A 26053-nucleotide genomic window follows, 5' to 3' on the forward strand; every position below is an offset into this window, starting at 1 on the left:
GGAAGGTTCAGGAACACCTTTAAAATTAGTAAAGTAATTTATTACTTTGGCATGTGGACCGAAAACTTATACTGCTTCAGATAATCTACTTCCAGGTTCTTTAAATTAACACTCTGTGAGGTTCCCAAAAGATGCCCTAATTAATTTACGAGCCTCGAGACAAAGTTCAAAAGAAATCCAGTCATTTATTAGGAGCAACATTTTGGCTTTTCCTGCCGCGGAGCCAGATCTGATTTCCGTTTAATGGTGGCTGGCCTTTACTCCTATGTCTCCCCTCCCCTCAGTCTGTGTCATAAATCACATCCACCAACGAAGTGCTGCAGCAGATTGTAAAATTTCGCGCCTCACATGCCTGCTGTAGAAATCTGAGATTTGACCCTGGTCGAAGGTATGCGTGGAATTCTCCCTCTTTTTCTTCCATTGTCAACTTGATAAAAGACATGGAAATGCTTTACAAGTTGACACAAGCAGAACTTTCCAGAAGTATATATGGAAACAATGAAAATCTGTAAAATGCACTTCAGTACTAATGGGATATGAACAGTATAATAAATACTTTGTAATAATTAACCTGCCAGATTCTTAGACATGGTAAAAGAAAAGCATGTTTGTTTATAATTATTGCATTGATTACTTTTTAACCACATTAACATCATCATCTTTTTTTTCTGTCCAAATGCAGTTGGTTACACTACTGATGATTTACGATTTATCTGGCAATCTGGTGATCCTGTTCAACTGGAGACAATTGCTTTGCCCCAGTTTGATATTAAAAAAGAAGATATTGAATATGGCAACTGTACCAAATACTACAAAGGGACTGGTATATATTTTAATTAGTTTATTTGTCCAATCATTACATTAAGTGATTCATTTATCCTAACATGAAAGGAAGAAGTTATTAAGTGAATGAACTGATTTTGTCTAATGTTGCTTTTGCAGAAAAGCTTGATTTAGGAAATCTGATTTATAATGTCTGTTTTAAATAAAAAATGTTTAATTTTTAAAAAAAATATTGTTAAAAAATGCGCAGAAGCATCTGGGCGTGGGGGCGGAGCCTCCCGCCACCACTACCGGTTCACCCGATCCAGGCTGAACCAGGAGCAACCCACCTCTGGAAAGAAGGTCTGGAATTTCTAAACTTCTACATTACAGCCTCAACAATTTAGTACAAGAAGATACTCAACAACTTCATGTGAAATAGGAGTTAAATTTTTCAGCAATTGAATTCATCATATCAGTAGTGTAGTGTCATTATTTTTTCCTTATGTCAGACCTACTCCAATCTCATCCCTTATGAAAGAAAAGACTTTGACTCCATTTGGTTAAAGTAAAGGGTTCTTTTACTAAGGATCTTGTAATAAAGTCAAGACAGTTGCTAGATGCAAAAATAGATGTAGGTTTGCCCCAGACCATCCCTGCTCCTGTGACCAGTCTGCTTCCAACCAACCAAAGATTGCCAAGATGTTTTGGAAACTCTTAAGATGTGTGAGGGTAATCTACATATTTCTCAAGATGCCTGGCCATGGGATGCTGGTACAAACAGCACCTGGCTGTTCTGGTCCTTATCACCTTTCATTCCCCCCTCCCTATTTCCTATCACATACACACAACACTTTATTGCTCTTGCATTCTGTATGGCCCCCATGGGTGAATGTCACTCCCATGAGTTTCTCCCATTCTTCCTTTCTCTCAACTCCAAGGGACCATCAGGGTCTTGGTGGTTCGTCCTCTCCCAGCCATCCGGATAGATTTAGTCCTCCAAGAGGAGATTTCAAGGAAGCTTCCCCCAGGCCTTGATCTCTTCCTAGTCGCTCTCTTGAGCCGACATTGTTTGCACAATCCCCGCAGTAGAGGCAGTTTCCTCTCTGGGTTGACCACAATTGCAGAACTGACTTAATGTCAGACCTGCCCCAATCCAATCCCTTAGGAAAGAAAAGCATTCAGCTCCATTTGGTTAAAGCAAAGGGTTCTTTTACTAAGGATGTTGGTTGCAGTAAAGTCAAGCCAACTCTGAAATGTACTGCACTTGCTAGATGCAAAAATAGATGTAGGTTTGTCTCCAGCCCATCCCTCTCCCCGTGACCAATCCGTTTGCAGCCAACCAGAAATCACAAAGGTTTTTGGGAAGTCTGAGGTGTTTGGGGACGTAATCCACTAGGATCTGGCTGTCTTGGTCCTTATCATCTGGCATCCCCCCTCCCTATTTCCGATCACATACACACAGCTTGATTGCCCTTTTGTCCTTCCCCCTTTCATCCTTCCTTCCCACTTTTCCCTTTTCATCCACCCCCCTTCTTTTGATGACAGGATGCCTGTGAGACCTCAAGCCAAGCCAAGACAGAGCTGAACGTTACCTGTCTTCCACAACTAGCTACCAAATATACATTTTGTATATTTTTTATTTCAGACAATTATTGGAGTGAATAGTAGGAAGACACACACATGCACAATACATAAACATCCACCGCATAAGGATAATCTACTGCAATTATTTGTAGTGGGTTGAGAAAAAACCTAATTATATTTTTGTATTGGCATTTTTTTCAGAAAACATATTTTAAGAAATATTAGCTCAACTATGGCACTGCTATGTTTCATTCCTTCTTTTTGTTTTTGATTGTTGTTGGAGAGTCAAAATATTTCACTCACTCACACCTTGCTACCATCATCCTTTCTCCTCTTTTAATGTTACAGTTACAGTAGTATAAGTGTTCTCCCCCCCCCCCCCCCCGTGGAAAATTTACTAGCTGGCAAGCCTTTGGTTGCTGTGCACAATGCAAAACATTACATTTGTGGTGCACTCATTCCTGTCAAAGTATGTCTAGCCAATTAGGCATCAACCTTTTATCAGAACCAAAGCATCCACTGGCATATCAAAAGGGTAAGTTGAATGACTTTCTCTTGCTCTTAATTACAGTATAGTCCCAAAATGGAACCTGACAACTGAGGTCACACTGTTATTCACACTTTCAGTTAAATGCTAGTTAGCTGGAGTTTAGGCTGCCAGTACTTCTTTTTCCAAAAGTAAGATAGGCTCAGAATTGGTTAAAGCTTCAGGTAAATTAAAATAAAAAGTTAGTTAAAGGGACATGCATCAGTAAAACCAAGTGATTTAACTTGCTAAAGCATTTAGAGCTTTGTGTTGTTATTTTCTCCAAAGGCTATTACACATGTGTAGAAGTGATCTTCACTCTGAGAAGACAAGTTGGCTTTTACATGATGGGTGTCTATGCTCCTACACTGCTAATTGTTGTGCTTTCGTGGCTATCATTCTGGATCAATCCTGATGCAAGTGCTGCAAGAGTACCATTGGGTAATATGTGTTTCTGATATTGTCAGCATTACTTAATGTCACATATCCATTTGCAGTTGCCTCAGTAGCATGACATATCATGGATACTGAAAGCAACTGTGTTCTCATAGCATGTTCTTCACTGTCATTCCAATCTTCTCTTTTTCAGTTCCATATTTGTTGCCTCCACTTTTTAAAAGACAAGAACTCTAGCCTTTAAGCAAATTGTTCCTGTATCTACTCATTATATCACCAGGGACGTATTTGAGTGCAACAGTGAGTAGAAAACTGAAAGGGATATAAGTTTTGTCTGGGAGTGGAATAATGGATTATTGATACCCAAAGAACCAGAAAAATAGTTGTTTCTACAAGATTTGATTCTATATAATGATGGGCTTTCAAAATGCTATAATGTTAAATATTGAATAAAACGATATACAAATAGAATGTTTCATGAATCTTACAGAGAACTTTTCCTCATTTTTATTTTCCCTAATTATGTGTTAGAAAACAGACCTAACCCTAGCTAAAAGTGATCTTGAGAAAAAGCAAGTTGCCTTTTCAGTTCAAACAACATAGTTCCACTTATCAGATAGCTGGAGATAAATAATAGCATTGCTGACTCACTGAACCAAGGCGAAATGCAGGAGCACATGAAAATATTGACCATCTCCTTCTCGGCTTGCATTATTTTATTACTTTATTTCATGATAGTGAGCAAATTTATACAAGGCAAGTATCCTTAATGGATTCTGTTATGGCTTTAAATCACTGGCAGATACATGATAATAGGGCTGGCAATGGTACTTAATATAAAATGTAAATAGTAGAACACCTACAATTATTTTAGTTTCTCATGGCAGCTTCCTATAGCAATATAAGATAAATGGCCCTCCAAAAGAAAAAAAATTAGACAGTGGATCTTTTGCTGAAAACAGATTTTAACATTTCTTTATCAGTCTGTAAAGTCTTGGAATAGCATTCCAGAGAAATAGGTTTTATTGGGCTTAGTTTTCAAATATGAGAACCAGAACTAATCCTATTTTTACATTGGCCCTCTTTGCAGTCTGCTATTTTCAACTTAGCTAATTCTTCTTTCAGAAAGAAAATAAAATCCAGTTTGATCATAGCATGTTTTAGCTTTTTCTGATATATTTTGATTTCAAGGGAAAGGTGCTAGTTCTTCAACTATTTAGGAGATTAGGTAGACAGACAGACAAACAGATAGACAGACAATAGATAGATGGTAAGTCAAAAGTTAGACCTCATTTGAAATATGTGATCTGATTCTTTCCATCATTGTGAGATTGAACCTTTTACTCTCCATTGAAGATAAATTGAAACCAGCTGCATTCTCATGTTCTTCAGATATGTTGGACTGCTGTTTGCAGAAATGCTACCTACTATGTCCCAAGAAATGATGCTACTAGAACAGGGAAGGCTGTCTGACACTCAGTTGCCAAGTTATTCCATATTTTATGATATCCAGAATTCCATTTGATCGACAGTTTGCAAATTTGCGTTAAGAAAAAGTTATAGCCGCAAAACAATATATGTCATGATAGAGTTGCTAGTAACCAAGAGAAACCGTTTCTAGCTGTTAGTGCTATTTATGTACTCAAAATGATTATGTATCAATTTATTTAATCAGTTCCATAATTCACCTTATACATTCATATTCATCTCTGCGACACATGTAGTACATCAACAAGTTCTATTTCCTTTGAGGAAATATTATCATTTAGAAAATGCAGCAAAAACGTTTTAAGGTTAGCAAAGTGGAAAATGTACTTATCAGTACAACAACATTGCAATTACATAGTATATTGTTGGATTTTTATTTTTCTTAGGCATTTTTTCAGTGCTCAACTTGGCATCAGAATGTACTACCCTTGCTGCTGAACTCCCCAAAGTGTCTTACGTGAAGGCCTTAGATGTATGGCTGATTGCATGCCTTCTCTTTGGATTTGCTTCATTGGTTGAGTATGCAGTGGTCCAAGTCATGCTCAACAATCCAAAGCGAATTGAAGCTGAAAAAGCAAAGATTGCTAAGGCAGAGCAAGCAGAAGGGAAAGGTGGAAACGCAGCTAAAAAGAATACTGTGAATGGCACAGGCACCCCAGTGCACATCAGTACTTTACAGGTAAGTGTGGTATGTTATTAAATCGCCCAACTTCAGTTCTGATCTTTTTCAGTGTAATGGTTGATGTCAAATATGTCTGCCACATAGAAGATTTTATATAACCAGCATTCCTACCCTTCGGGATCAGCTACAACTGATCACTAGTGGACCTGCTAGTTGAGGTTGATGGAATTTAGTCCAGTATATAAGTGGAGGCACTTGACTAAATAAAATTACTTTGAAATAAAGCCAGATTTTAGGAGCCTCTATAATTGTGGTCAACAATGTGTCTGTTTAAATTTATTAATTGAAGGATGGGAAGGTTATGATATTCAGAATAATGGTGTATTTCAGAAATGGAAATGGAAATTATGTAGCTTAATTAAGAGAATGCACATTTTATTTTATTTTATTACTAGCTGGTGACCCGGCATTGCCCGAGTATTTATAGACATTGAAGCATTTGTCTGACAGGCAGCCATTTGTCTGACAGGGGCCTTTTTCCCTTCTACTCCCATGCCCATCCCTTCCCTCTCCTTTCCCCCTCCCATGCGCTCCTCTTTCCGTCATGGCACTGCCTCAAATCCATCAGGCACTTCACCATTGGTCCACTGGAGGGCAAACGTAATGGCTGGCTTTCCAGAGGATGCTGTGAAGGAACTCACATCACAAACAATTGCTGCTCTAGGACGCTGCACTCGGTCTCCTTAAAGGCACAGGCTCTCCCTTCTCCCTCCCATGAGAACACAAACAATTGCTGCTCTAGGACGCTGCACTCAGTCTCCTTAAAGGCCCAGGCTCTCCCTTCTCCCTCCCATGAGAACACAAACAATTGCCGCTCTAGGACGCCCCGCTTGGTCTCCTTAATAGGCTAGGCGTTCCAGAGTTATGCTGGAACACACACACACACACACACCACGGGTGTCCCCTCCCTGCCAGTATTTGTTTCCAGAGGGTAAATCATCTGTGTACCAAGTTTGGTTGAAATTGCTTGAGAAGTTTCAGAGTTATGCTGGAACATACATACATACATACATACAGAACATACGTACGTACATACGTGTGTGTGTGTGTGTGCTGGTCTTGTTGCATTCGGGTCTTTTCCCGTGTAAGATTGAAATTGTCTTGGCAAGGTTTCGGCGAGGTCTCACTCGCCATCTTCAGGCTGGTGTTTTCGGCTTCGTGTTTGTGTGATTAAGGCGTGGCCGTCTTTCTATAAATCTTGGTGGGTGTGTGTGGAGTGCTGGCTTTGTTTCAGTAAGTGGATTGATTGACTGTGTAGTTGTATCATGATTGGTAGATTAGTGCTGATTGGTGCTGGCTGTGTGTCTGTTGTTGTTTTGTGTTGTAACGGCCTGGGTGGTGGGTGGGCCTCGACTAGGGCTAGTTTCCAGATGTCTGGTAGGTGAGAGGTATTGTCATGTTTATTCATGTTGTGGGGGTGTTTCTCTATTTCAATAGCTTCCGTAATTATTCTCTTGTTTAAGTGTTCAGTTTTGGAGATTAATTTGGTTCCTTCAAAATCAGTTTCGTGTCCTGTAGCTTTAAGGTGCTGGAAAAGGGAAGAAGTTTTTTTCTTTTTTTCTTACTGCATTGGCCACATGGGAAAGAAAAACTGGACAACTTCCTCACACATCTCAACAGCCTACACCCCAAAATATAATTCACTATGGAAATAGAAGCTAACAACCAACTTCCCTTTCTGGACGTCCTCATCTACAAAAAACCCAATGGCTCCCTAGGACACACCATCTACCGGAAAAAAAACACACACCAACTGAAAACACACACACAAGACCTGAATACAACAAGACCTGTGTGTGTGTGTGTGTGTGTGTGTGTATTGTTTTTATCCTGTGTTTATTATTTTTGCAAACATCCCAAGAGGGTGAATATATACAACAAATTTTCCCTACAACAATAACACTGTGAGGTGTGTTGGGCTGAGAGAAACTGGTCCAAAGTCATCCAACTGGCTTTCTATTCGTAAATTAAATTAAACACTATTGCTAATTATTAGGAAAACTTGTAAACTTAGATGCAATATTAAGAAAATATTTAGATACAAAAAATGCAATTGCTTAATTTTGGCTGACAACAGGAAAGTATGTAGTTTAGATGTCATTCAAATTGTTAAGATATCATTCGAATTTTTGTTCCATGTTTACCTGGAAAAAATGTAATTATCTGTTCTGACACCCCCCCCCCCCAAACACACACTCCGAGCCACAGATAAGTTACCGGATTTATTTACAGACAGACAGGTCCTTGGCAGCAATCCAACACAAACCTGTTCCCACCTGTTCCAATTGGCTGGCCTGACCCAATCGCAATCATGATCTAATCCCTTGATCTTCCTGACTGGTTATTTTAAATTGGGATATTTAAATTTGGTTTTAATTATTAATTAATCTAGGCATTATTGTACAGACTTATGTTTAATTTGTTTTTATGGGGTTTGTAATTTGCTGTATGTAATGTTTTTTATAATGTTTTTATTCTGTCTGTACACCGCCCCGAGTCCCCTAGGGGAGAGGGAGCGGTTAACAAATCCAATAAAAGTAAAAGTAAAAGTAAATAAGCCTTCATAACAACTTGGCACTGATAAGCATTGGCAGCAATCCAGCCTGCCACGCTCACAAGACTGTTCTCCCACATTAGTTCATGCGTTGACTTCTGCAAAAGGCGTGTGCACAAGCAGTCCTTTTATAGTCTGGAGAGGAGTCTAATTATCATCAGCTGAGTGCAATTACCTCCTGTAACTGCGCAATTGCTCCTGACGCCTATTAGCCCTTCGGTGGTGAGCATCCAACAACAACTCACTGCTGACGTCTGACTCACTGTCCCTTGTCTCCTCCCCACTGCTCCAAGGCATGACATCAGGAGCACCCTCCCTTTGGCTTTCACCACTGCTCCATGCCTCAGGCGCTTCCTGGTGGCCAACCAGCCTCTCAGATCCCTGCTCGGAGTCGGAACCCTGTCCAGGGTCCTCCAGAGCCGACTTATAGGGACCCTCGCTGTCGGAGTCTGGTGGCAGCTCCAACGGCTCCTGCTGGGCCACAACAATTATCTAACACTAGTGTTAACATAAAGCATCTTGTGATGCTTTATGGGCTCATCAGCATCCATAATATACTATATTTCTCCTACAAAATATATGTGTGACATGCTTTTCTGAATTGAACTGATAGATCCATTATTTAATGGTGCATTTTAATTTAAAAATATAAATATACTTTATTTCCGAAATACAAAAATTTGTCTTAGTTAACATTTTTCCGTTGTCTAGATTTGTAATTCAAATATAGTTTTCCTAATGCATAAAAAGTATGAGGTTTCTGCATATACTGTAAGGGTCCACATGATCAAGTTATTTCCCTTTGACAAAATACATTATTTGAAACTGAAGTTTGAAATTATTCCCATTTCTCAGGTCAACTGAATCTGTGTTTCCATTCTCACCTTATTGGATAAGAAATTTATGTTTATCGGAAAGCAGTTTTTTTTTTCTTGTCGGTCAACAATATCTGAATAGATGTGAATCTGCATTTTTCTGGCTGAATCAGCGTTGTATAATTATGTTCTCTGAAAGATCTTTGTTATTAATCCCTCTCTTAATATCCCTCTTATAGCTAAGTATTAAAACTACCCTTCAAGGAACTTTTAAGGAAAGTATCAAAAAAGCAATCTGCTTGCAAATAAATTCAAGTCTAATCCCAACTGCAAGAAGGTTATAATTCTTTAACGCTGGCAAATGTTGATTCATAAAGATACATTGCCCTTCAGTCTGGAGGATCTTTCCGGCTGGAGTTCAATTACAGTAGGACCTTGGGTACCGACCGTAATCCATTCTAGAACTTCGGTCGACACCCAATTTGGTCGTGACCAGAAACAAGACTCACTGCATATGTGCACATACAAAAAAAATGGTGGGGAAGGGGAAATCGCCGTGGCTGTGTTTATTCTGCACCTGAGGATGAATAAAACATTTGGTGGATTTTTCGGTCGACAACTGAATTGTTCGTGGTCTGAGCTGTTCGGGACCCAAGGTGCCACTGTCAGTTATTATTTAAACTTTAAATACTTCTCCTCCAGTAATTTGGAGTATTTTATTTAAGAGCTTTGTCACTAATTTTTATAAGCATCTTCTGGAGCAATCTTCTTCAGAGTAGGCCCATCAGATTTTTTATGTTCCAGCCTCTCTTAGTACGGCTAGAAGGCCTTGTAGGAGTTGTAATAAATTACTGCCACTGTTTAAATAGTGTATCAATTGTCAAAACAGGCATAGGTAGTCCTTGGCTCACAACTGTAGTGACTATTTGAAGCTGAAATAATGCTGCAAAAACTGACATGACCGTTTTTCACACTTACAACCATTGCAGAATCCCCATGGTCACATGATTAAAATTCAGATGCTTAGCAAGTAGAATGTATTTATGACAGTTGCAATGTCCTGGAGTCATCTGATCACCTTTTGCAAGCAAAGTCAATGGAGCTAGACTCACTTAACAACGTATCGCTTAGCAACATAAATTTTGGGTTCAATGAACATTGAGGACTACCTTTATTGTCTGAAACAAAAACATCTAGACAAGACACTTTTTTTTATCACAGAGATCCTTCCAACAACGAAATTACAATTTCTCCCATTTTAACATATCTTTTTAACTTCATTCCAGTCTTAGCAGTTATTTTGAAATAGGTTACAATTCATATTTTTATCATAGTGAGGTCAAGATATTTTACATTTTTGTGAATCTTAAACATTGTTTTATTCATCATTTTTGTTTGATCTTTTATTTTCATATTTCAAAACTTCTTTGTTTTATTTTCTAATCTTGAAACCTGCTAATGCATCAAATTATTTTCCCACAATCTTTTCATCTTGTCTTATATGTCTCTTCAGTATTTCAAGAGCCAAAATAAACAAAAGAGGAGACAGTCAGCATTCCTTTCTTCTTTTGTTTTTGTACCTCAGAGTTTTGCTAGATCTCCATTATCAATTATTTGTATTTTCTATGAAATGCAAATTGATCTTACCAATTTTATAACACTCTATCTATAATTCAGATCTTCCAAAATCTTGAACAGGAAAGTCCAGCTCAAATTATCAAAGGCATTCTTTACATCTATGAAAATCAGTGTGGCAGTAGTTTTCATATACTGTATTTCAAAATGTCCAACATTTAAAGGATATTTCTAACATTGTATTTTAACTATTTTTAGGTAAAAGCCCACACTGATCCTCATGAATAACTCTTGCAAAATTATTTTCATTCTGTTAGCAACAATCATTATGAACAATTTTAGTCATTATTTAATAATTATATCAGCCTCAGAGGGAAATGAGAGATTAAGAAGTAAAATAGATGATAGATGATAGATAGATAGATAGATAGATAGATAGATAGATAGATAGATAGGTAGATGATAGATAGATAGATAGATAGATAGATAGATAGATAGATAGATAGATGATAGAGTAAATGATAACTAAATAAATAGTTTCTGTAAAGTTAAATCTTGTTCCTCTTTGGTATTAATACTATATAGGGCTCTTTCCAACTCTCGGGCAACTTTCCTCCCGGTAGGATAGAGTTCATAGTATTTTGTAAAGGTTATAAAAGTTCATCCTCAAACCATTATACGAACCTTATCATCCATTGGTCCAGGCACACCTAGTTTAACCTGTTCCCAAAAAGTTCCATTATTGTTATAGGTCATTTGTAATCTTTTTCTGTTCTTATGTAATACTTGTAAATTTTGTTTCTTGAGATAGTAATTTGTTTTTTCTAAAGGGATGTTTACTTCTTTTACATAAGTTAATATCAATAAAATGCTTTTTGTATGGTCCAATAATACAGTATCTTTCTCTTGTAAATGTCAATATTTTCTTTTTTTTTATTTTTGTAATCCATCTGCTAACCACTTACCCGAATTATTTGCAAATTCAAAATATTTTTGCTTTATATAGTTCATTATTATTTAATACTTTGAATAGTATTTCAAAGATTGTGTCCCACTGTGGAGAAGAGCTCTGGCTAGACTATTCCCAATATAAGCACATTATCTAATATTCCCTCTTTGATACTTTTTTAAAGCATATTGAGTTTCAATTTTTACTGAGCTCCTCATCATAAATTCAAGATTTATTTTCAGGGTAGCTATTGCTAGTAATGCTTTTTCTGTTCATTAAAATAAGATAATATAAATAAACTACATATCAGGAATACTACCCCCCTACACTAAATTCTAATTTAGTCCCCCCCTCCCCGAAATTAGATATTGGAGATAGATTTGGAAGTAATAAATAAAAAATAGAATGAGATAATGGAGGATAAAAGGTGATGGTGGGATAGAATAATGAAATGTATGATAATGGATTAAATTATTATTTTTTAAATATCTCAAATCAATGTGTGAACAGTGTGACACCTGGGTGTCACACATTCCAATACAAACAGAACTAATGAAATTAATCATCATTATTACAATCAACAAGTATTTCTAGCAATAATACACATTTATATTAGATTACAATGCATCATCATTCAATTATTCCATGTTGTATCTTGTTATTATTTTTATTATTATAAAGTGTATACACTAATATTCCCCCTTCTCTTGTTTTCTATCACTTATTTAAGATAATGGAGGATAAAAGGTGATGGTGGGATAGAATAATGAAATGTATGGTAAGGGATGAAATGAAAATCTTTCTAATGGGTTTCAATTCTCACAGCATAAAGAAAGATCTGAGTTTCTTGTAACACTACACATATTAACTAGGTCATTAATGCAAAATGACTGTATCACATGTAACTATTGCTGTGTAAATGTCACCATTTATAAGTAACACAGTCTCTCACATTTCCTTTCACTATTTATTCTTTATCTTTTCTCTGATAACTCTGTGTCTGTGTTTCTGTGTGTGTATATTGTTTTTAGAACAATACATGCATCAATTGAACTGGATTATTGTCTATGAACATTTAGGCAATATTAACATTTCTGTTCTGTCTGCTTTCTATTAATCTGTATTACCACTAATTTGGTTTGTACTCTGATAGCAGGGTGGTTAGAATCCAGTATTGCAAGCCATTGCTTACTGCAAGGAATTTGATTCTAAAGGGCTCAAGGTTGACTCAGCTCTCCATCCTTCTGAGGTTGGTGAAATGAGGACCCAGATTGTTGGGAGCAATATGCTAACTTTGTAAACCACTTAGAGAATACAATAGAATACAATAGAATACAATAGTAGAGTTGGAAGGGACCTTGGAGGTCTTCTAGTCCAACCCCCTGCCTAGGCAGGAAACCCTATACCGTTTCAGACAAATAGCTATCCAACATCTTCTTAAAGACTTCCAGTGTTGGGGCATTCACAACTTCTGGAGGCAAGCTGTTCCACTGATTAATTGTTCTCACTGTCAGGAAATTTCTCCTCAGTTCTAAGTTGCTTCTCTCCTTGATTAGTTTCCACCCATTGCTTCTTGTTCTACCCTCAGGTGCTTTGGAGAATAGTTTGACTCCCTCTTCTTTGTGGCAACCTCTGAGATATTGGAATAATGCTATCATGTCTCCCCTAGTCCTTCTTTCTCTTAAGCTAAACATACCCAGTTCCTGCAACCGTTCTTCATATGTTTTAGTCTCCAGTCCCCTAATCATCTTTGTTGCTCTTCTCTGCACTCTTTCTAGAGTCTCCACATCTTTTTTACATCGTGGCGACCAGAACTGAATGCAGTATTCCAAGTGTGGCCTTACCAAGGCATTATAAAGTGGTATTAACACTTCACGTGATCTTGATTCTATCCCTCTGTTGATGCAGCCTAGAACTGTGTTGGCTTTTTTGGCAGCTGCTGCACACTGCTGGCTCATATTTAAATGGTTGTCCACTAGGACTCCAAGATCCCTTTCACAGTTACTACTACTGAGTAAGGTATCACCTATACTGTACCTGTGCATTCCGTTTTTGTTGCCTAAATGTAGAACCTTACTCTTTTCACCATTGAATTTCATTTTATTAGATAGTGCCCAATGTTCAAGTTTGTCAAGATCCTTCTGTATCTTAAGCCTATCTTCTGGAGTGTTGGCTATTCCTGCCAGCTTGGTATCATCTGCAAATTTGATGAGTTCCCCATTTATTCCCTCATCCAAATCATTGATGAAGATGTTGAAGAGTACTGGGCCTAAAACAGAGCCTTGGGGTACTCCACTGCATACTTCCCTCCATGTAGATGCAGTTCCATTGAGAACTACACGTTGAGTGCGGTTGGTCAGCCAGTTACCAATCCATCTGGTGGTGATGCTGTCTAACCCACATTCTTCTACTTTATCTAGTAGTAGGTTATGGTCTACCTTATCAAAAGCCTTACTGAAGTCCAAGTAAACTATATCAACGGCATTCCTCTGGTCCACTAATTTTGTCACATTATCAAAGAATGCAATAAGATTAGTCTGGCATGATCTGTTTTTGACAAATCCATGTTGGCTTTTGGCTATTACTTTGTTTGCTTCTAGGTGTTCGCAAATTCGTTGCTTGATTATTTTTTCCAGAATCTTTCCTGGTATTGAGGTTAGGCTGATAGGTCTGTAGTTTCCTGGATCTAATTTTTCCCTTTTTTGAAGATGGGAACCACATCAGCTCTTTTCCAGTCCTCTGGTAGTTCCCCGGTGTTCCAGGATCTCTGAAAGATATAATTCAGTGGTTCTGAGATCTCGTCTGCTAGTTCCTTCAGAACTCTGGGGTGTAATCCATCCGTTCCTGGTGATTTGAACTCATCTAGGGTAGACAGGTGCTCACTTACCATTTTCTTCCCTATTTCAATTTGTGTTCCTAATTTTGTGGTGCTGCTTTTGATAGGTTGGACTGTTTTATCCCTTTGTGTAAAGACAGATGCAAAACATGAGTTAAATAGTTCTGCTTTCTCCCTGTTGCTTGTCACCTTCTTGCCACTTTCTCCTAGCAATGGACCAATTGTTTCCTTAACTTTTTTCTTGTTTTTAACATGTTGGAAGAAGCTTTTTTTGTTAATTTTTACTTTTGTGGCAAACCTTTCTTCATTGTGAGCCTTAGCTTTCCTCACTTCATCTTTACAGGCTCGGGCTATTTGCTGATATTCTGCCTTAGTTATGTCCCCCTCCTTCCACTTTTTATACTTACTTTTTTTGTCTTTCAGTTTGTCAGATAGTTGTTTATGCAGCCATGCTGGTTTCTTTTGGGAGCTGTTGTTTTTCTTCTTCATTGGTATTGTGTTAGACTGGGCTTTTCTAATCTCATTTTTCAAAATTTCCCAAGCTTCTTGAGTTGTTTTCCCCTCGAGGATTCTCATCCATGGAATTTTTCCCAAGCTCTCTCTAAGTTTATTGAAATTAGCTTTCTTAAAGTCCAAGACTCTAGTTTGACTTTGTTCTACTATTTGTGTTTGGATAATGTTGAATTCCAATATTGCATGGTCACTTGCCCCCAGGGTTCCTATGACTTCAACACCTTCTATCATTTCCTCTCTGTTAGTGAGAATTAAGTCCAGTATGGCTGATCCCCTTGTTTCCTTCTCTACTTTTTGGAAAACAAAGTTGTCTGCTAGGTTTGTTAGGAACCTGTTGGATCTTCCACTTGGTGCAGAGTTTGTTTCCCAGTTGATGTCAGGGTAGTTAAAATCTCCCATTACTATTGTGGTGTGCTTCCTACATACCTTAGTTAGCTGACTAGCAAAAAGTTCATCTTCTTCCTCTGCTTGGTTGGGTGGCCTGTAGTATAGACCTATGGCAATGTCATTTCCCCCACAACCTTTAATATTGACCCAAATGCATTCAAGATAGTTCTCATTATTGTTGTGCTCTATTTCTGTAGAGACATAGTTATTTCTTATATATAGTGCAACTCCACCTCCTCTTTTATTTGGTCTATTTCTTTTAAATAATTTAAATCCTTCTAGCTGTATGTTCCATTTGTCAGTTTCATCCCACCAGGTTTCTGTAATGGCAATAATATCATATCTGCCCTCTTTTACTTGAATTTCTAATTCTCCCTGTTTATTCCTCATGCTCTGTGCATTGGTATATAGACATTTGAGTCCATTTTGATTGACCTTGTGTTTACTGTCTACATAACCTGTATTATGCCTGACTGCCCCTATTTTCTTGCCACTTGTGTGATTCATGCACATGGTATGACAATCACTATTACATGCTTGGTTTTGCTTGACAGCAGGAGTGATAATCTTACCCACACACACATCTATGTTACATGCATTTATAACCCTATGAATTTTAGTTTGCTGGGGACAGAGATGTTCTGTATCTATTAATTCTCTGTCCCCGCTCTTCAGTTTAAATGTTTATCAAGAAAATCTGTGAATTTAATGCCAAGTAACTCAGTTCCTTTCTTGGATGGGTGCAACCCATCTCTTTTGTACAGTTTTTCATTGGACCAGCTACAGGCTTCATGACTAATAAAACCAAAGCCTTCCCTTTTACACCACTCCTTTAGCCAAACATTAAACTCTGCTACACGCTGGCCCTTCCCTTTTTGTTCCTTATATACAGGTAAAACCTCTGAAAAGATAAGCCTACAACCTATACTATTAAGTTCATACCCCAAGTTCTGGAAATCATTCTGCACAGAAAGTACATCTTTCTGGGATAGATCATTAGTGCCAAGATGTATAATAGCATCAACGTCACAGTCCTTACTTGCATTCTTGACTATCTTAAGAATACGCCTCTTGTCTCTGCTGGCAGTAGCACCTGGCAGACACCTGACCTCTTTTAAAACCTCCGTATCCTCTCCTAAATTAACATCTCTTACGATTGAATCACCAACCAGAAGGTGACTTCTCTTTTTACATACCTTGATCTTCTTCTGCGACTGATGTGTGATACCTGGTTCCCCTTTTCGCCTTTCCGAAGAAAGTTCTTCGTTTTGGACCACGATCCCCTGCTTATTTGAGTCATCATTATCACAACTGCCTTGACCTATCTCTTTAGTGTCCCCATTAAGGTCAGCAAGGGCACTATATCTGTTTTGCTGGGTCACAGCAAAAGCTTTGGTGTAAGAGGGCAATAAAGCACTATGAAGCAATATATAAGCCTAAGTGCTATTGCTATTGAATGGCATTCTCTTCTAATTTTGCTCCAATATTTGCATAGCTACTTGTAGTTAGAAATTGAGTTTTGACAATAAGTTGAGAATACTTAGTGTATATAGTCCTTCTTTTCTAAAGGTGCTTTTCAAGGAGAAACCAAGAAAGTCCAGTTGCCTTTTGAAAAGCACCTTTGGGACAACCATCATTGAGAATCTCCTTAGACATGTCTTTTCTCTATATATTGAAGTTCTGTTTACTTTGTTTATATAGATCCACTCAGATGGATCTACACAATATATAAACAGAATTTCTAATTAGGCTGTACTTCCAAAAGATATTTTTATAAGAGTTGAACGTAGATCTTTATATGTTGTTGAGGTGTAATAACTGTGGATTGCTGTTTTAACAATGCATTAACTGGTGTACATCTTTTTCACTTAAAAGATCAATAAGATGCTGTGCCTTGCTTCATAGAATATGACTTACAGATATTTCTTTGCTGAAAATGATGCAGGCAATGATATTCCTGGCTGTGTTTTTAACCCTAAACGTGGCCTACTCACATCTGGCCAAATAATGAATAAAAATCTAAAGGACTGATTACTTGTACTGTTTATGATGGGGGTTGAGAGCAAAAAGGGTAAGAAAAGGTTCTTAATATAAGATAAGCAATGATTAGAAAGCTACAGGAAAGAGAAGGGGGGAAAAGATAGTGAAAGTAGCATAACTGCAAAAAAAAAGATATGTATCAAAAGGCCTTAAAAGAGATAGCTTAATTTAAAAGATTGATTAATCCTCAGCATAATGAATGGAAAGGATATGTGAGGAAAATAGACACTGCTACAAAAGTAAAGTATGAAAATATGTCTGGTGATATGATGTAGTATGAAAGGCTATGATGATGAGAAATACATATATAGTAATGATTGTTGCAAAGAGTGAGAATTACTATAAATGTGTGTCATGTGTTGTGTAAACAAAAGGAACAATGTTCAAACAGATATTTGATCATCTACATACACTGAGAACTGAAAGTAAGAAAGTAAGTATATTTTCCATTTTTGATTAAGAAAAAGTAATCATAAAGCAGATGATTGTTGAATGCAGCAAGAGCAGTATACAATGGAAATAAAGTTTGTGACAGAAATAAATGTTTAGCAATTGTTTTAACATTGATCTGGGTGTGCAAGTAGGATGTGTGATGTTTCCTTGGTTATTTAATATATTTATGTATAATTGTCTAAGGAATACTTGCAGGGATAGCAGAATTGTGTTGGTTTGAGACATGAATGGACATGCAATTTTGTATGAAGATTATTCTGTGCTATTGACTGAGAACTGAGATGATTTGCAATGAATGTTAAATAGATTGTATGCCACAACAGGGAGTATAAATCTGCAAAATAATGTTTCAAAGTCTAAAGTACCTTGTTTAATAGATACAATGGAATTAATTATTTCTGGTTATACATATTTTTTTTTAAAAAAAGAGTGTAGGTAGCTGAATTTATCTGGATGTTAATTACAGATGGAAGGATGAGTGGATAATTTTTATGACATGATATGAATTAAAATACTGAGAGATATCTAGTTAAGGAAAAATATCAAAAATAGAGTACATTTTGTCTACTTTGTTATATATATATGAAGGTTGGGAATGTTAGGAGAAACACAAAAGCTAAAAATTAAATACAATAGAAATGGCTTATTTAAGGAACATGTTTCTTGAAAAAGGAAACTAAATCAGAGAAGGATGGAAATTTGAATTTAAATAGAATACAAAAGTATATGACCAGTATGAAGAAATATATGATAGTAGTTTGGTCATATAGAAAGAATAAACGATAATCAAATTGAAAAGCAAATCTATGAAGGAAATTTAGTGAAGAATAAAAAAGGAAATACTGAGAAAGCATGGTTGGATGGACCTGAGAATATCTTCAGAAGATATTAAGAAATTTAAATAATAAAATGCATATATGAAGTGATGTATGAATACAGCATAAGCAAGGATTGTTTGCAATGATGAAAAGGTTGGAGGAGGAATGATGACTGATATAAACCAAGTTTAGTCATATCTGATTTTCTGACTACACTCCATTAATTTCTTTGGCTGTGTAAAATTGCTGGCCACAAAAGGGAACAGTGTGATGATCTGCATTTAAAATGTTAATAAAAATGTGAGCTGAAACAAAAATGTTAGAAATTTTGACATAATGAATGGCAAGAAATGAAAACATAACTGCTGTCAATATATGATTGTAGAAAATATTTGCATTGTTAGCTTTTTCAGAAAAATACATTTTATCATGATAATTATAGGTAATATCTAATATCCAATATCTAATTTGCAAAAGAATTGATTATCTGCTAAAATAATAATAACTTGGGCACGCAATGAAGAGATGTATAAAACAAATTTCTCCATATGTAGTAATATGTAGAGAGTAGCAATAGCACTTAGACTTACAGTATATACCACTTCACAGTGCTTCACAGCCCTTCTAAGTGATTTATAGAGGTAGCATATTGCCCCCAATAATCTGGCTCCTCATTTTACCAACCTTGGAAGGATGGAAGGCTGAGACAACCTTGAGCTGGTCAAAACTGAACTCCTGGCAGTGAGCAGGGTCAGCCTTTAAGATTGCATTCTAACCATTGCATCACCCCACCTCTTTATGTGTGTTCTGGTTTTACTTCAGCTATTGGTTGGCAAAAGTGTGTATTTGTGTTGTGGATAGAATCCAACATTGTGCAACAATATGCAATACATTTGTACAATGTGACTTCCATCTTTTTTCCTCCTACACCCATTTAAAATATGTTCTGATTGTGAAATTTATGGAATAATTTTTGAATGCATGGGCATGAAGGAAGGTGAAAAATTAAGAAAAAAATTGCTCTCATTGTTCCACGACAGAGAGTATTTCAGTTAACGGAAAAATAGATATTTTTCAATCTATCCATTTTACATATTTAACATTTATTATCTTTCATCATTTGTGCAGTTTCCATTTCCTTTTCATTAATATTACTGAAAATGTAATGTTTTTTTTCCAAATCCATGCTGTAATTGTTTGATCTATAAGCATAATTGAGTACTTGAGACTTTATAACATGCAATTTAATTAGCTTTATGCTAACAGAACTCTTGCCTTCTTGATAATGATGATTTAGGACAACCAGGATAATATATTCTGGTAGGAATATAACTAGGAAGACCATGCTGGATGGAATCTGAATGGAGCCGGAGATTTATTTAACGTATTTATGTAACACATTTAATAATCTAATTTATATCCATTTAGAAAGCACATTCTAAAAGACAAATTATTTAATTGAGAAATATTTTAAGTTATGGTATAGAAACAAGATGGAGATCCTGTCTGTGTAGCACTCATCTTTGGTAGAAACCCAGTCTGAGCTGCAGGTAATGTTGGGATTCCCTCAGTTATACTGGGGAATTTTAGTAATTATATCTTTATGACAGGTCAAGAAGGTCCCAGAATGTCACAGTCTCCGGTACAACAGTAAGCCTGTCCCAGGTAACCATGAGTACAAGCTGCACAGATAGAAAATACTGGATCAGTTTTTTGCTTCAGAAAAATTATATCATCTGAATGGGAAAGCAACTGTGCTGTGGTGGTGCAGTAGTTACAATGCAGTACTGTAGAGCTAACTCACTGCTCACTCCAGGAGTTTGATTCTAAATGGCTCAAGGTTGACTCAGCCTTCTATCGTTCCAAGGTCAATAAAATTAAGACCCTGATTATTGGAGGTAATATGCTGACTCTTTAAACCACTTAGAGAGGACTGTAAAGCAGTACGAAATGATATATAAGTCTAAGTGCTATTTCTAGTGCTATTCCATCAAGTAGGAACTGAGTCGTGGAGCAGACAAGTGCCATGGGGGCTTGATAAGATTTTCTCTTAAGAGTCACTTTCTGTTTGTAGATTTCAAGATATTCTTTAGTTTATTGAGTTTCAAGAGATAAAGAGAAACAAGCAATGCCAACAATGCTAGCTGAAAGACAAAAAGTGAATTTGAATTTGAGTAAGAATTCAGTGTTTGATCCGTCATTATTGCAGTAAGGATGATGAAGTGTTTGTGCTTTTTCATTCTGTATCAATGATTGTGGTTTTGGTTAAAGTTATTTCAAACTTTTAAAGCTGGAACTTGACTTCTGTAATGTTCCTGAAGGACCCTTGGCTGACAACATTGTTCACATTTGCCAGTCTTCATTCCTTGTGGGCAAGGTCTGAAATAGTGTCCTGGACAGTGTCTTGTACTGTCATCTGGATTCTTTTCACTCTATTGAGTCTAATGAAGTGGTTATAGCAATCTCTCGCCACTTGTATGTTAGGTGTATACCCCTATTCTTCTTTTGTATTCTTTAGAGTGAGACACAGCTGGATTTGGGAAGTAGTCAATACCTCTGTGGTGAAAGGAGTTGTCCCTTTAAAGAGGTTTTGGTGCACTAGCTATTAAACAAGCCTTTAGACAACTACCGACCTATTTTTGGGGAAACAGGGTATCTATTGATTTAAAGAGAACTGAGGCTCTGACCAGAAAAGTTCAAAATGCAGCTGCCTGCATGGTGGCAAGTGAGAACCATTTTGGTTATATTACACTTACATTGTGAGTACTGCATTGGTTAATAATCATGTTTCCAGGGACCATTCAGAGTGTCATTTTTGAGCTTTAAAACACTACTTGGTTTCACCTCTAGCTACATTTAGGACTGTCTTCTCCATGTAGAAGCAGCCCAACTTGTGGAAAGTTAATTTTGGGCAGACTGGACCAATATTTTGAATTTATGGCCTTCCACATATAGAATAGCTTCTCCCACCCAGCACTTCTTGAAACTAGACAGAACAAGACTCTAACAGCATTCTGCAAAGCAATGTAAATGTAATTATTCAATAGGACTTAGAGACTTAAAGAGTTCATATTTTGTTGTATCTACAGCTATGTCTGGGAATGATATTGTTATTACTGAATTACTTTAATTTCATGGTAATATCTTAAATGGTTACATTTTATGTTATGGTCTGTTTTATTATTATCATAATTTTTTATAATCAACAATATAAAATTCAATTACAATAATTGATTGAAACAAATAACATGAATACACGGAAAGTTGGCATTTGAATATTAGAAAAAAGCAATAATTGAAATAATTACAGAGTCCTAGTAACAATAGATACCAGTTCAATTAAAATTAGTCATAAATCTAACACCTGACTCATATTGAATTAATTTCAATTTATTTTTACTTGTCCTAAATATGTAGTGAAATGGTTCATGAACTCACAACTTCTACTACATTTTTTTATAGGTTGGGGAGACCCGATGCAAAAAGGTTTGTACCTCCAAATCTGACCTGAGATCCAATGACTTCAGCATTGTTGGAAGCTTGCCAAGAGATTTTGAATTGTCAAATTATGACTGTTACGGAAAACCCATTGAGGTCAACAATGGTCTTGGGAAGTCTCAGGCAAAGAACAACAAGAAGCCTCCTCCTCCCAAACCTGTCATCCCATCAGCAGCCAAGAGAATTGATCTTTATGCAAGAGCACTATTTCCTTTTTGCTTCCTCTTCTTCAATGTCATATACTGGTCTGTCTATTTATGATAATCCCTTTTTTTTTTAAAAAAAATGTGTGCAATATACACCATTTCATTACATCATGAAGGCTACCTTGCAACAACTATTTGCATTTGCAAAACAATATACTGAGCCAAATGTGACTATGTGACTATAATGTGTAAGGGAAAAGAGTAGTATCGTGATTTTGAATGAAAGCATGACACTGCAATGTCTGTGCTTGACCAACTGTTGTATATAAATGTACAGCATACACATCTTGCTTTAGGAATATATGAAAGACAATGCATACTACATATTGGACAACACTCCCTTGTGACATAATCAAGAATCCAAGTGTTTCTGACAATGAAATTGAAGTGCACGCTGAGTATCAGTAAGATCAATATTCTAATATATGTAGTATTTTTTTAAAAAAATCTCTATGACTTTCAAGGACAATACCCATTTTTCTTGTATAAAGTTAAATGGCACTGTGAAAGAACAAGCTGGTGGTGTAATTCAAAATGTGTAGACTTTGTAAGTGATCAAAGTATATATTACGCTGATCTTGTCTATGTGAAAAATAAAGATCAGAGAATTACTCATTTTGCAAAATCATGTCATTTATCAAAATCCCACTGTTTCATCATAATATTTGAGGAAAAAATGCTGCTGAATGTAACAAAGTGAAATGTTGGCTTATTTGAAGATGTTTGGGTCTGAAAACTTTCTTTCTATTAATATAACTAGTAAACCCAGTCAAATAAACTCCAAAACTGAAGATACACTAGCACTTGGCAGCAGAAAGGCCTCTATAGGCCAGTCTGAGTGCTAAATAGGACAAAGGAAAGGAAAACAATCTGAAAAATATTAAAATGTTATTGATACTTACATAGAATATATTCAAAGTAGTACTGATACTTTAATGATATCTATCCACAAATGCATATCCTCAATACATTGCTTGAATTTCACGCAAATAACATAGAGATACCATAATGCAAAAGTCACACAGTTTTACTGATCTGCTTCATATACTGTGTCAATCCTCATATCCAGCAAGAATTTGAGAAAGCAAATTCAAAGATTTATATCTATTCATAGACATAATAAAACCTTTTTTTTTCTTGTCATTGCCACTTTTGCAACGCAATCACCTCAAAAGCATGGAAAGAGAAGAAGCATAACCCTGCATTCTACATAGATACGATGCTTCCATGAACATACAAAACCTGCTAAAAATGTGAACTGTAGATCTGTACAGAGGAAAAATCAGTTAAGTAAACGTCCTAGGTCCTAGGAGATAGAACAAGACAACTTCAGATGCACACAGTTAATCTAATACTGGATCATTGCACTGGGCTATGGACTAGATCAGGATTTCAAGTGTAGTAGAAGAGGGAACTCCTAAAACGTGATAAAATAAAAGGTAAAAACATTATAATAACTCAGGTACAGGGCCAAAGAAATAGCAGGCATCTCTTGGGGCATCTAACTAATACCTAAACATAGAAATCAGAGTACATAATTTAAATTGCAATTCTAGCCTAGATAGAAAATAGAACACTTTATATGCTTAGTCACCCCGGGATGATTTCAAGGCAATTATATGTTAAGAGCAGGAGTTCCTAAAGGCTTTGCCATCAGGCCAATCTTTAATGTAATCTTAATTTACACTCACCCCTAAAAGTCCACACAACAAAATAAACATCAATGAACAATGAAAACAACGCACTGAACTTTGGGAAAGATAGATTATTGTTAAGAATGTATCTAAAAGGCTCTTCACAGCTCCCCCGGACTCTACCTGCACCATAACCAATCAGTGGACCACTGACTTCTGCATTAGTCAATCCCTCTATTGGTCCATTGTTTTCCATCCTTCCAGTTGTCTTAATAGACCTGTAAGGATGCTACTTGATTGGCCAAGATTAATTACCTATTACCATTTGTCCTTGTCCAGCATCTCTTTCACTTACTCCAATTTAGCTACTTCATGCAGCACTTATATTAACCATACTTTCAACCCTTTTCATAATCAGATGATGGAAATTCTATTTCTTATGTGCTAATTTGGATTCCAGTTTGGGTTTATCTCTGCTGCATGCAGTTTTAATATTATCCCATCTTCTCCCTCAAAATTGTTTTTGTTTTTATTTTATGTTTAATAGTCACAACAGCTAAGTATTAGCTAACAATTTCAACATTAAAATTCAACTGAAAAAAATTCAATAAAAACATTACATACACTTTATAGGATAGTTCCTGATTTGGCACTTTCAAGATATGTTGTACAAGAAGTCCCATCATTCATTTCCTCTGTAAGTGATAGGCATTACAATGAATGCCTAAAAAAAGTTGGTGTAACTTTTCAGCCAGCCAATCTTGTGTAGGATTGTGCCCTTAGAATGTCATCTGTAGCAATGTACATCTGTAATCTCGAAGTATACTATGCAATTTTAATGTCTCTATTTAGCGACCAACCATATAATCTGAAACAGAAGAACTCCATCTTTTCCAGTCATAAAAATAGGCCTTAACAATTAAAATAACTGTAGCAAGCAAACCACATTGTCCTCCCTTTAGTTCGCCACACCAAAATTGTAGAGTTAAAAAAAATAGTTTTTGAAAGAAAGCTTTGGACCCTACAGATTTTTCAAGGTTACCAATTTCATCTATACCACAAATAAAATACAGTTGACTGGACATTTGATAGTAAGATGACTCCAGTTATCTCCTTGAATACATACTTGTGGGATCTTTCACCTTAGTAAAGCCATGGTGCTCAAATAATGATGCTTCTTAGGTGCAAGAAGCTTAGTATCTTTGCCAGTGATGGCCTGGGAGTTAAGAGAAGTTTCTGCAACAAAGTGGATATTTGCCACCAAAGAAATGGCCAGTTGTGTGGCAACTTGAAAATGGATTCCTTCTTTAGAAACCGCTTTCTTAGGTTACAAGTGTCCTATTCTGGCCATTTTTCTTTCTAAAATCATGCAGATGCTATTTTGCAATTTGTCCTTAAGTGACAGAATATGAATATATTATTTCCCTCATAAAGTCTTCTTTCTATGATTCTCATGCTTTAGGTACATCTGTAGGAAAAGCATCAAGAGTTCTCTTTTTATGGACTTTTTCAGAGAGGGAACAATTATCACCAAGCGAAGATGAAAACGAATAAGAGAGGAATTTCTAAGAGATGGGAAAAAACAAACCATTTCTTCACAAGAATAAAATGATCTGGAAAAAATACCAAAATAAATTTTGCAGGAAAAGAATGGTATATTCTGACAAATTTGCAAAAAAAAAAAGTGCCTGTAGTACTTATGTCAGTAGTTCATATTGAAAAGCACTTTCATTTCATTTTACTAGGATGTCAATTTTATTGAAGATTTTGTCTTGCTGCCAGGTATTTTTGTTAGAGTAAATACATACCCCTTCATTTGCTTGCCTTCCTTCCATCCCTCCGTCCATCCGTCCATCCATTTTGTTTTTGTCATTTTTGTCACTGTAGATTCTATATTTTTTGTTCTTATTGGGTTTTAAAAATTATTTTACTTGTAAGTTGCCCAGAGATGGTAACGGTCAGTCATCATAAAATTAAGGAAACAATTTTATTCGCAAACATTTGGCCTTATGGTGGAATTTGAAGTTGTCTGACTAACTTATACAACTGAGTTCATGCATTATGAGAACTTTGATTCTGTTTAGGTGTTGTGAATCCTGTCACATAGATTGTAAACTATGGTTAATGATTCACTATGAAGTTATTATTCATCTTAATTCCATGTATTTAAAAATATCATGTGTTAACATAGTGTATGAGCTTTTATTCAATTTTCCTGTAACATCAATGGAAAGAGCAAGAAGACACATGCTAAGGAATACTTCAAATTAGCAGTACGATTGTTTTATCATAAAATAACAAGACTGCCTGTTACTTTAGCCCAGCTTCAACTAC

At 36.3% G+C, this 26053-nt stretch overlaps 1 protein-coding gene across 3 annotated transcripts in view; it reads left to right on the forward strand.

Annotated features, from left to right (window-relative positions):
* Nucleotides 1-22696, forward strand: part of GLRB (glycine receptor beta) — a 58402-nt gene extending 35706 nt beyond the window's left edge. For 2 of the 3 annotated variants that reach the window (XM_081959279.1, XM_081959280.1), the window contains 4 exons: nucleotides 683-823; nucleotides 3164-3316; nucleotides 5146-5438; nucleotides 21844-22696. In XM_081959279.1, coding sequence (XP_081815405.1) covers nucleotides 683-823; nucleotides 3164-3316; nucleotides 5146-5438; nucleotides 21844-22140 — 884 coding nt within the window. In that variant the 3' untranslated portion in view covers nucleotides 22141-22696. Of the gene's footprint in view, nucleotides 1-682; nucleotides 824-3163; nucleotides 3317-3464; nucleotides 3572-5145; nucleotides 5439-21843 lie in introns of those variants that run through there. The other variant, XR_014175870.1, reaches the window with a different exon arrangement.
* The last annotated feature ends 3357 nt before the right edge of the window (nucleotides 22697-26053 follow it).

This window comes from Natrix helvetica (assembly GCF_964273705.1).
Source record: "Natrix helvetica genome assembly, chromosome: 7".
NCBI classification, from domain to species: domain Eukaryota; kingdom Metazoa; phylum Chordata; class Lepidosauria; order Squamata; family Natricidae; genus Natrix; species Natrix helvetica.